This window comes from Musa acuminata, chromosome BXJ1-9, assembly GCF_036884655.1.
Source record: "Musa acuminata AAA Group cultivar baxijiao chromosome BXJ1-9, Cavendish_Baxijiao_AAA, whole genome shotgun sequence".
Classification (NCBI taxonomy): domain Eukaryota; kingdom Viridiplantae; phylum Streptophyta; class Magnoliopsida; order Zingiberales; family Musaceae; genus Musa; species Musa acuminata.
Genome location: NC_088335.1, coordinates 6,949,948 through 6,961,289, shown reverse-complemented (window position 1 = coordinate 6,961,289; position 11,342 = coordinate 6,949,948). Strand labels below are relative to the sequence as shown.

Sequence of the window (11,342 nt, the reverse complement as noted above, 5' to 3'; positions counted from 1 at the left end):
GATAATTTAAGTTCTATCAGAATACCATTGCAAGCATCAGAAGAATGGAAAGCGATTGGTCTGATGAGCTCTTCAAAGTTATGAACATGGACACAAGGTTTGGATTTGCATGCTGTGTGAGGTGGAAGGAGGATCTGATGAGTAGGTGAATGAGTAAGAAAGTGATATTGACATTGACCTGATCTAAGTGAGATCAATTATTATCATTTATTGTGTCCTTTTCTTTTTGTTGTGGGTGGATCCACCACTGGTGGTGGTTTCTGGTGTGAGCTGAGACTTTTCCTGACATGTCACATGAATGTTTTGGTCTGATCTGCAGTGTTGATTCAAGTCAGAAAAGCTCAGGAGTTCGCTCTCACCTCAAGAACTCCAGAGCAGAAGGTTTTAGGGTTCTCCGATGAACTGCTACCTGAGAGAAACATTGAAACTTACCTGAGCACTGACAGATAAAATCTCAAACCACAGGAGGTGAAATCCATCATGTCAGGTCACGGCGGATGGTCCCTGTACACCTCTTTAGAGAGTGTCTAAGGGCATAAATCTCTTGCTTTAGAGAGAGAGAGAGACGGAGGAGGTTCTGATCCTTCTCCAGATACAGACGTTTCTGCAAGACCATGTTGTAGAACTCTACAAGGCTTCACATGACTAATCCTCGAGATCTCCTATAAAGATTCTTCACATGAGCTATCCATGTTTTGGACCTCTCCTAAATACATTGATATATCTATGGACATATATAAAGAGAGGTTGGTAGTAATGAAGGATTCTTCCCCTCGTGTATGTATCTTGAGATCATCTTTGTAAAGATTGGAAAGAGAGAGAGAGAGAGAGAGAGAGAGTCAAGTCTTCTACTCTCTCGGATAGAGATTTGTCATTGTGTATACGGAGATTTGTGTCTGATGGGACATTGAACATACCTTCATCACCGACGAGCAAAAATCTAGAGAGTATCTATTCACATGAGGGTGGACTGTGGAGGGAGAGTCAGCAAGAACATGTTGATCCTTGTGTACAACAACAACAACAATAACTCCTAAGCTAAAGGAGGGTCAAAAGTGAGGAAAAGATACTCTCTAACACTAGAGAGCATGAACATTCGTGTTGTGTTTGGGAGAGAAAGTCAACAAGAACATGCTGATCTTGTGTACAACGACAACAACAAGTCAGCTAAAGGAGCTTCCAAAGCTGGGAAAACAGGCATTTGAGCTAGCAAACACTTGACCATGAACATTTGGGGGATACCCGGTTGCCTGTGGCAAATTTAATATCTTAGAAACTTTTATCCTAGAAAGGGATCGAAACCAAACCATATTTTATACTAAAGATTCGCCATATTATATATTAGTTTTTAAGATGTATGCCATATGTTTTATGTAAATTTATTTTTTTTTAATTGATTGTGCTAGTGTAGGTTTTGATTGTCCAATAATGATTTAGATTTAACTAAGGTCTGTTGTAAGTTAATTTAACTCCAGATCATTGTACATAGAGTATCAAATATATAAAATTATGTCGGGTTCATTCCGAACAAATGCGCCTCCAACAATCAAGTTAGTTTTTGGGTTTGGTTCGATTAGACTCGATCGACCAATATTAAGGTAAAGTAGTGTAGCGGGAGCGTACCTGGGGTTCCTTTTATAGGTGACTCTGATGATGATTATGCCTGAAATCATCAACGACAAAAGGAGAATGTGCTATTACGAACTTAGTTGATTTTGTCTAAGTCGTACAATACTCTTGTATGTCCATCCGTAAAAGATCGATTTTCCGGAAACCTCTTATGATTCCTTAAGTACATGCACAAGAGAAGATGAGTTAGATAAATTATTTAAATCAAAATCTCATAAATATATATTTTAGAAAAAACTTGATAGGCTATGTAAATTAAAACATAAACTTAGTAAGCTCTAATCGATTATACGACAAATAGTCTAGGGGTGTCTACCACAACCGAAAGTTTTCACAAGTGTCCATATAATACTGATATTAAACACTATTTTAAAGGCTTATCCAATCATATGCTTTTCGGATAGCTCTTAAGTATCGTGTTAGCTGACACTCCATACTACTTTATTTTTATAAAGTTATCTCAACACAATAACAAAAACACAACATATATTTATAGGTGTAAGATGATCATAAAATTTAATCAAAATGGGGTTGCCAAATATACTATAAGCCATTAACATGTTCTATAAAGTATAAACAAAATTAAAAGATCCGAACATAAACAAACATTATATCGAACAATCTTTATACATATTTGTCCGACTAAGCCGTTGGCTTGTCGACCACTTGTCACTATAAATCTTATATGCGAGTTGGAGTTGATGTTTCAACATCTGTACGAAATTTAATATAATTAAAAAGTATTTAAAAAATTTAAACTTTTAAATCAATATATCATCATGAAGTTTGCCAATAATACTAATCGGAACATGATGTATGTGATTTATTTGTATACATTGGCTTTTTATTCTTTATTTTATCCATCATCAGGATCATAATCTTTACACACTGGATAAAGGTTTTTGTAAGTTAAATCAAGCTTTAATTCAAGACATTTATATAGTGGGCCTTCTCACCGTAAAGTTAGTTCATTACAGTATTTATTGGATTAATATTTATTGTGAAAAATCGGAAATTAGTGTCTGATGATGAGTCGTTAGGAACAGGTGGACCATATCGCTCTCGGTACTCTTGCAATGGGTGATGTGGCCTACCGAACTTCTCACGTCGAGGGGCCTACAAAGATATCGCCCGGGAACGCAATCACGGCCGGGCCCACGTTATGATGGTAACGTCACCCCCGAAATAAATATCAGGGGTGATTCGGCTCGTCTGTTTGGCGGAACTCCCGATGGTAACGCGAAATGGAAATTTCGAGAAGGGCGGGAAGGGAAATCCGAAAAGGCCGAGAGTATAGAAGCGCGCCGGAATTCGACTCGGAAGCGTCGATGAGATGACGGAGGTGGTGGAGGACGACGCCGAGTTCCTCTCGCTGGTGGAAGCGGCGGAGGCCGCGGCGGTCGGAGGCAGCGCCAAGCGGCAGAAGCTCTCCTCCGTCGCTAGCATCCCCGCCACCGAGGAGGGCTCCTATATGGCCGCGCTCAGAGGCAGCCATAGCTCCCTATGGCAGCAGCAGTTGAAGCTCGGCCAAAAGAAGGGAAACAACAGCGGTGGCCTACGAACCGGCAGCAACCCACCGCATTCGTCATCCTCGACCACTGGCGGCGCCTGCTTCAAGTGCGGCATGGCCGGCCACTGGGCGAGGGACTGCGACGCCGCGCGCGGAAGGGAACGGGGAGAAGGATCGGTTTCCGGAGGCGGTTTTGTTGGCAGAGAGGACGACGGGGTGCCACAGAAGGCCTGCCCTTGTGGGTCGGGGACATGTTTGGTACGCACTTCTAACACGGCCAAGAATCCAGGGAGGAAATTCTATACTTGCCCTCTCAAACTGGTGAGCATATGGTTCTCTCATGCCAACTCCGTTTTGTATCCATCTTGAATCGGATATGCGTATCACATGTTTGTTGTTTTTCCTCAAATAGATTTAGTAGCAGGGAGCGGAAAAAGAAATCTCAGTTTAACTTAATCATGCCACTTACGTTCTTTGTTCGATACGTATAGAATGAACTGGAGATGGCAAGTGTATGGCTAGTCCAGAAAGATCTCTCTCTCTATCTCTCAAGAGAAATGCTCAGGATTTCTTTTACTGGGATTAGTGATACTTTGGCTCACAGTAATTAGCTGTAGTAGAAGCCAGAGATTATCACTAATGTGGTGCCATATTAAATGAAGCTTTGTTATATGGAATAAATGGGGGCATCATGTTTTATATAGTTATTCCTTCCGATCTGTACTAGTAAATAATTGCATGCACTTATGTTGTTCATTTCCTGTCCTCCTTGGTAGCTGCTTTTGTTTCATTGCAAATAAGAAACTCTGGAGCTATCTTTTCTTTCTTGATTGGTCTTTGTTCATTCAACTAGCCACTTGGTAGCCTAACAATAATTTGCGGAGCTCAAACTCCGTTTGATTATTGTGATTTTTCTGACAACATTTATTTTACAAGGACAATGGAGGCTGCAATTTTTTTGAATGGTGTGATAATCCATTGTCAAGTCTCTCTTCTTCTCGAAAACCCTTGAATCATCAACCTAGCTTGTCAGTTCCATGCCTTCAATGCCCATGTGGTGCTGGCTCTTGCTTAGTGCTAGTCACAAAAGCCGGAAAGAATGTGGGTCAGCAGTATTACCGTTGTCCACTGGATGAGGTATGTTAAATGACTTTGTCTGCAACTTATATTTATCTAACTTATTTTGTTGCTTTCTTTGCTAGAAAAAGTCTATTTTATTAATTTTTCCTTTGAATTTCACTGATGCAACCTCTAAATCAGTGTTTCTCTTTCTTCAGGCTGATTAATCTTTAGTTCATATGAAGCAGTTGATAATTCTATAAAAATATGATCATGTATAATCTTGTTGCTTGTGCTTCTTATGTTTAGTTATAAGGTAATTGGTGAGAGCTGCGTAATATGTTGATTTATCATTGACTGGAGATAATAAAATTAGATATGAACATTTTCATGTATCCAATTTACTGATGCATAAGAACCAAGTCTATATGTGTTTTCTCCACATATTTTTTGGGGTTAGATAATATATAATCTGTGTTTTGGATATTTGAGAATAAGCATTTTAATGTACTTTAACTCTTCCATCTATGGTGATCAAATGTATTCAACTAAGTTATGTGTGAACATATATCTTTCGTGCACATGTCTTTGTTATTTGCATATAAAACTGTATATTGATACATATGACATGTGATCATATATGTCTAGGCATGTTGGTTCACAAGAGCATACCTTGGCATCCGAAGGCTTATTTTTCACCCAGGCAATGGTTTTTTTGGTGACAGAAATGTCCCATTCTGACCATGGAACATCAACACTAATAATTCAGAATCAACAAGTGTTCATGCAAACCTGATGAAATGTTGTTCACAACCTTCTCTTTTTCTTTGATTTTTTGGTATTGTGTTCTTACCTTGCAATATGTTGGTAACAATTTTCAGGATTTGTCATTTACTGATTTAATTGCATGTCACATCATCTCATTAGTAGATTACTTCTCTAGGTGAAATGTTTGAAGATTTTTGATCCATTATTTTATTACCAGTCAAATGAATCAGGAGCGAAACATGTTCAACCAGACATTTTGCCTTTTCCACCGTTCAAACTTCCATGCAATTCTACAAACAATTACTACGTGCAAATTCTTTAGGTATATTCTTGATTTTTCCAGCAAAAATCAATACTAAGAGTGATCTAGTCACTGTTTTGAAGGTTTTATCTCTTTTCTCATTTTATCGTTAGTTGTGCTATTTGCTCGTGATCCATTCAGTTAGTCATATCTTTTGGTTCCCGTTATCCGGTTTGCAATATCCATATGGGTCTTTTTATATGGCTTTGAGAACATTTTGAGCTTTACATGTACCCACTATGAGCTGTATGACTGCAATATTTTCTTTCAAGTCTTTTACCTCTCCATAGAGAAACCATGGTATCTGATCCTGTGCCATGCTTGCAAATTGTAATTTCATCACTTTCGGTGTCAGATGCTGTGGTTCATCATTAATCGCATTAAATGCTGCTTGGATGTTCATTTGCTCATGGCATGACTAGTTTCCTTTTGTTCTTTACTGTTGGCGTCTCTGGCTTAATCATGTAGGGGACTGGATCCTGTGGCTTTTTTAAATGGTGCAATGGCAAGGACACCACCACCACTGAACACACGTTTGGTTCTGAAAATCCTGTTACATGTGAAAATTCAAGCAGCAAGCTCTTTGGTGACAGGAGCAGTTCATCTTGTTTCAAACGTGGGCAAGCTGGCCAGTGGTCCAGGGAGTGCACCAAGCAGTCATCAGATAATTATTACATGGAGACAGGGGTAAAGCATCTTGGTTCCACAGCCTCCACATGTTTCAAGTGTGGTAAGTCTGGTCACTGGGCTCGAGAGTGCCCTTCTAAATGACCTTGGCGCTGCATCTGGCGCTTCCAGGAGGACAAAAGCTTGTAAGAATTCCAGTGCTTAAAAACTCTAGAGTAAGGATGATGAAAGCTAGTTGATAGTGTAAAGCACTCTTATAATGTGAATATGCCCACCTCTTGCAGTTAGATGCTTGTATACCTCTCTCTCTCTCTCTCTCTCTCTCTCTCTCTCTCTCTCTCACACACACACACACACACACACACATTGCTACTATATGTTTTTTTTTTGTCATTACTAGTACTCACATTATATATTGATCTATAGCCTTGGTGCTTAAAATTCTAGCATGTTCAAGAGATCTGAGGGTGATTATGATTTTCACAAGTAGAGAAGTCTTTTGTAAACTCTTTTTAGGTCTTTTGTTTATTGATTATTCATTACCATAATGTTTATAGATTCTCTTTTGTTTTATCTTTTATCAGAGACAACTAATTATTCATAAATGAGATTATTATTATTCCTTAATTATCTCAATATTCTCATTTCATCAGCTTTCTTGACATTACAGATCATATCTAGGAGAGTTGATCTTTGATTTGGAGTGTCCATGTTAACTGAATCAAGCACTGTCTCTCCCTCTCCCTCGCGACGAGGCAAAGGTACAGATAAAGAAAGAGACATGTACCGAATAAGTTTCTCTTGCTATTTATATGTGCATGTTTTTGGTGATGCAGCAATTGCCGTCACATGTTAACGCACAACTCCAATGTGATGACACGAAGGGGGGTGGCATGTCTTGTCCAAATACTTCTCACATGATAACAGCGGGCTCAGTGGGGACAATGGATTGTTGCCTCGTCGACAAATCCCACACTTTATCATGCCATCATCATTATCTTGTGCACATCTCATCACATCTACCTTGGGAATCACATTGAAACCGAGTTATAATTTTGCTCGGTAAGCTTGTTTTGATTTGTGATGAAAGAAGGAAAACAAATGAAAGAAATAGGTACTATATTATATATAATACTGAGTTAGGATCATAAAATTTTGATTAAACCATAGTTCTGTTTCCCTTTAGGACATTGTGATGAGCCATAGAGTCAACCATGTTACCATCAAGTGTGCTTCTTTTATTGCTTCTTCACCACTCATGCAACACATTGGGCTTAAACATATGCCTATCCCTGGTCTACTTGAAGAAAAGGTACAAGTGGATTCATACCTTTGATAGATTGTGTGACTTGGATGCTTGAATACAAGACCTTGTTTGTGTGTGATATACGAGGTGTTCTGCTAAGTCTTTGTTTTGACATCTCTGCCCTTTCCACAAGTCAACTGACTGTTTCTTTTCTATTCCCTACAAAGTCGGAGCCTCAAATAAGAAGGGGAAAACATCGAATGGGAATGCACTGAATCGATTGGGACTCGAATCTACCCATGAGACGTGGCATGATGGTTTTCTAGAGTGATTCGATCCAGTCAAGATTAATTGATTTGTGTATTCAAGTCTTTGATTGCAAGCAGTATCAACGAGCTTCACAGAAAAAGCACGGCCCAGTTTTTATAGGTCTAGAAGACCCAAATATCTCCAAAAATAAAAACACAAGAACTTGATACGACCAATAGATACGTATCTTTGACTCTAGCGGCAAAGGTCAAAAAGCAATGTTGACTTTTCCGTTCTCGCATTATGTTTTTTGGCTTAATGTTCGACTCTAATAGATATTGATAGCAAGACTTCGGTCCCTTCATCTCATTTTAACTTCTCATCCCAATTATTACTCGCTCCTAATGCATTAAAACATACCAACTCTTCATAATTTATGACCTAAAAACACGCACAAGATTTGCATTTTACGTTTATCGAATGATAACTTTCCTCGGCTCTCCACTTCGCCTCATGTAAAAATTAAGGGGAAGAAGTCGATCTAATATATAATCACCAAATCAATATCCTAAGGTTTATAATTATTATAATCATCTTTATAATCATGATTAAACAATCACTCACAGTGGAATCCATAGATACGGCCACGCAAAAGATATTTTGGGCTTGTCGTCGGTGCATCTGCAAGACTGCATGAATCTCCACCGCTGTGTCTGCACGAGGAACACAACCGGTGGAAGAAGTCCACCACGAGACAAATGCAGCAGCACGGAAAAGGAGAACGACGTGCGCGCGTCGTCCCTCACGCCGACTCCACGCGCTCGAGAACGCGTCTCGTCTACAAGACCCGTTCCGCTCCTCTTCCTTCTCCCCGTCGCCAAACTCCACCGCTCTTAACACTGCAAGAAGAGGAGGACGTTACAGACTACGGGAAGAAGAGAATAAAGGATGGCGGAGATGGGATGCGATCCTGAGCTCCGGCTTTCGCTTGGCAGCGGGTACCGCTTCCGTTTGGTTTCGTCGCTGAAAGGAGGCAGCGGGTTGCTTTGTTTCGCCGGTTGATTCCTTTTTTTCTGGGTGTGTTACGTTTAGGGTCGAGCAGCGGCGGCGGCAGGCGCAGCAGAAGAAGATGACGATATTCTACCAGGGGCGGGTTTGCGTCTGCGACGCTACAGAGATGCAAGTCTGTTGTTTCTCTCAGTTCCTCTTCTATTCTGTCATGCTTTCTCTAACTCATCATATCTCTTCCATAATTATACATCGATTAGTAACTTTGTAGTGATGAATATACTACAAGTATTGACTTCGAAGACATATCGATCTGCATGCAATCTTATCTTCTCTCTTTTCAATCATATTACAAGCCTTTTGAGTAGTTTGATCTCACTGACCTTTGGACTCGATGTTGTTGCTGCCGATGAAACCAGGCAAGAGCAATCATATCGATGGCAAAGAAAGAGATGGAAGACACGGTGACCACGAAGCAGCAGCGACAAAGCACGGAGGAGGAGGAGTCTTCTTCTCGAGCGGTGGCGCCGCAGGTCCTCGACCCCGGCCTGTCGATGAAGCGATCGCTGCAGCGGTTTCTACAGAAGAGGAAGGCCAGAGTGAGTGATGCCTCTCCTTACAGTCGACAGCAGAAACTGCTGCTGTTCCCAATCAAGTTGTAGCAGTCATAACCGACTCTCTCTCTCTCTCTCTCTCTCTCTCTCTCTCTCTCTCTCTCTTGTAAGAACAACAAAGCTGGGACTCTTTCTCCTCTATATGATCTTCTTCGTTCTTCACTTTTTTGCCTGACATGTTTGTGGTGGAATAGGTGTCAGGTTTCTGCGTTTGATAGCATGAATCGTTGGTCTCAATCGAGTTACAAAGTGATGGCATGTGTTTGATAAATCTATATCTTTTTTCTTGTATGTTTATGGTGAAATAATGGCTGTTTCACATTTCCATTTCGGGTGTTTTCATGTTTGATCAATGCAAGTCTAACGTTTGCACTTCATAGAAGTGATATCGGTCGTATAATGGATTAAGATTTTGATGATAGTACCATAAATATCAACTTATATCAAATAATCATACTATATATATATATATATATATATATATATATATATATATATATATATATATATATATATATATATATATATATATATATATATATATATCGTAAAAAAGCCATATTTTTCTGTGTAAATTCTTGAGGATTAAAAAGTTCTTTTTTATGTTGACCATTCCTTGGAGCTAGTTGGTATACTAACATAAATAATTCAATTTTGAGACATTATAAGTTTTAATATCTTTTTTTTGGGGACAAACTGAAGGGGATGCATCAATCCTTTTGGGTGTATTAGATCTTTTTTTTGCTAATCTTGAGTGGATGCATAAGATATGAAAGATCATCAGATGCATTAGGTACCTTCTTGTTTTTGACAAATGATGGTTTGGTTCGCTTCAAACGTGGGTTTTTTTTTTTTTTTTTTTAGACAAATATATCGTATACAAAGGAGACGCTTTAGGCGTTAATTGCCTAAGATGCTTCATTTTTTTTTCTTTTTTTCTTGTGTTTATGTGTGTGAAGAGCACACTTTGATTATTTTCTTTTATCTTACATGAGAAAGACAATTTGATCACATCTAGTGATTCAAAAGTTATTTTTATCTTTGACAAATATATTGCATAAAAAGAGACAAATACTTCATAAGATATTTTTTCATGGATGAATATATCATGAGATGTTTTGATTATATTGAATACATCTTTTGCCCTGAGTGAATATATTATGCGCAAGAGATTATTTTGGTCATACTAAATGGTATATCAAGAAGATGTTCGATAGTTATGTATACAATTTTTTACATTTATTCCACCTTGCATGAGATAGACGATTCGATCACATCTAATTATTCAAATGCTATTTTGAATAATTCTTCATAGGGTTTTTTTTTTGTCATGGATGAATATATCATATGTAAAGGAGATGATTTGATTATATTAAACACATTTTTTGTCTTTAGCTATATCATTTTGGTCCTGCTAAATGGTATATTAAGAAGATAATAGATAGTTCTATATATATACATATATTTACATTTATTCTATCAATTTTAACAAGTAGATACTTTTAAAAAACACAACGATAAAGGGGTAAATAAAATCCTTTTTATTTTTGACATGAGTTATGTGGGTTTGAGAAGCCCATCTGAACCTACTGATTTGAGCATCCACCATGTTGAGCAAGAGTTGCTATCTCCTCCTCCTCTCTCGTTATATTGTGTTTGCCAACATCAACATTAACACACAACTGAGAGTGAGTTTTCTGTCTTAAAAGAGAATGACCTTTAGAAAAATATTTTTTTTCTTTTTATAAATATTCTACCTGACATATAGCATAGTACTGCCTTGCACCCAAGTGGGGCAGTGAGCCCTCTGACCAGGTCGAGAGTCATAACTGGATCATGGATAACTATTTTTAAGGATAGAAAATACTTAGATCTCATATTCCATTTTATTCTATTTCTATAAAAGATTATGTCAGGAGGAGTACATTTGATAATATTACGATAATGGTCAAATCAATCTTAGTCTTATTAGTTACGATTAAAAAAAAAAATGCAAGTAAGCATTTTAAGAGTTTTAAATAAAAACATATTCGGAGGTTACCTTATATGATATTATTTTCATAATAATAAGTTTAGTAAAAAAATATTTTATTTAAGTATTATATTGATATTGTATCTGATGGGTTAGCTCGTTTATCAACTTTATTTAGTCTAAATTATTGATAAAAATATTTAAAATTAAAATTGATAACAAAATACTCATCAAATCCTTATAAATCAATCTTAATTTTTTTTTATTTGTAACATATCTAATAGGTTCTTTATCATTGTAATAATTGTCTATAGATTATATATGTCGATTGATTGATAATATTCATCGTATTAATTTAA

General features: G+C 37.8%; 2 protein-coding genes across 5 annotated transcripts; both read left to right on the top strand.

Annotated features, from left to right (window-relative positions):
* Window positions 1-2,866: 2,866 nt before the first annotated feature.
* Window positions 2,867-7,061, top strand: LOC103997538 (uncharacterized). 4 transcript variants are annotated; one of them, XR_001979764.2, is made up of 5 exons: window positions 2,867-3,460; window positions 4,076-4,276; window positions 5,736-6,079; window positions 6,565-6,655; window positions 6,731-7,061. XR_001979764.2 is itself a non-coding variant. In XM_009418785.3 (4 exons), the coding sequence occupies exons 1-3, from the start codon at window positions 2,963-2,965 to the stop codon at window positions 6,036-6,038; spliced, it is 1,002 nt and encodes a 333-aa protein (XP_009417060.2). In that variant the 5' UTR covers window positions 2,867-2,962; the 3' UTR covers window positions 6,039-6,079; window positions 6,565-7,061. The 4 variants fall into 4 exon arrangements, 3 of the variants coding, with proteins under 3 accessions (XP_009417060.2, XP_064938604.1, XP_018686969.2); XM_009418785.3 differs by having other exon boundaries at window positions 6,565-7,061; XM_065082532.1 differs by lacking the exons at window positions 6,565-6,655; window positions 6,731-7,061 and adding an exon at window positions 5,184-5,288 and having other exon boundaries at window positions 5,736-5,860.
* A 1,188-nt stretch (window positions 7,062-8,249) lies between these two features.
* Window positions 8,250-9,143, top strand: LOC135594235 (protein TIFY 5A-like). The gene is made up of 3 exons (XM_065084639.1): window positions 8,250-8,387; window positions 8,482-8,572; window positions 8,817-9,143. The coding sequence occupies exons 1-3, from the start codon at window positions 8,338-8,340 to the stop codon at window positions 9,057-9,059; spliced, it is 384 nt and encodes a 127-aa protein (XP_064940711.1). The 5' UTR covers window positions 8,250-8,337; the 3' UTR covers window positions 9,060-9,143.
* The last annotated feature ends 2,199 nt before the right edge of the window (window positions 9,144-11,342 follow it).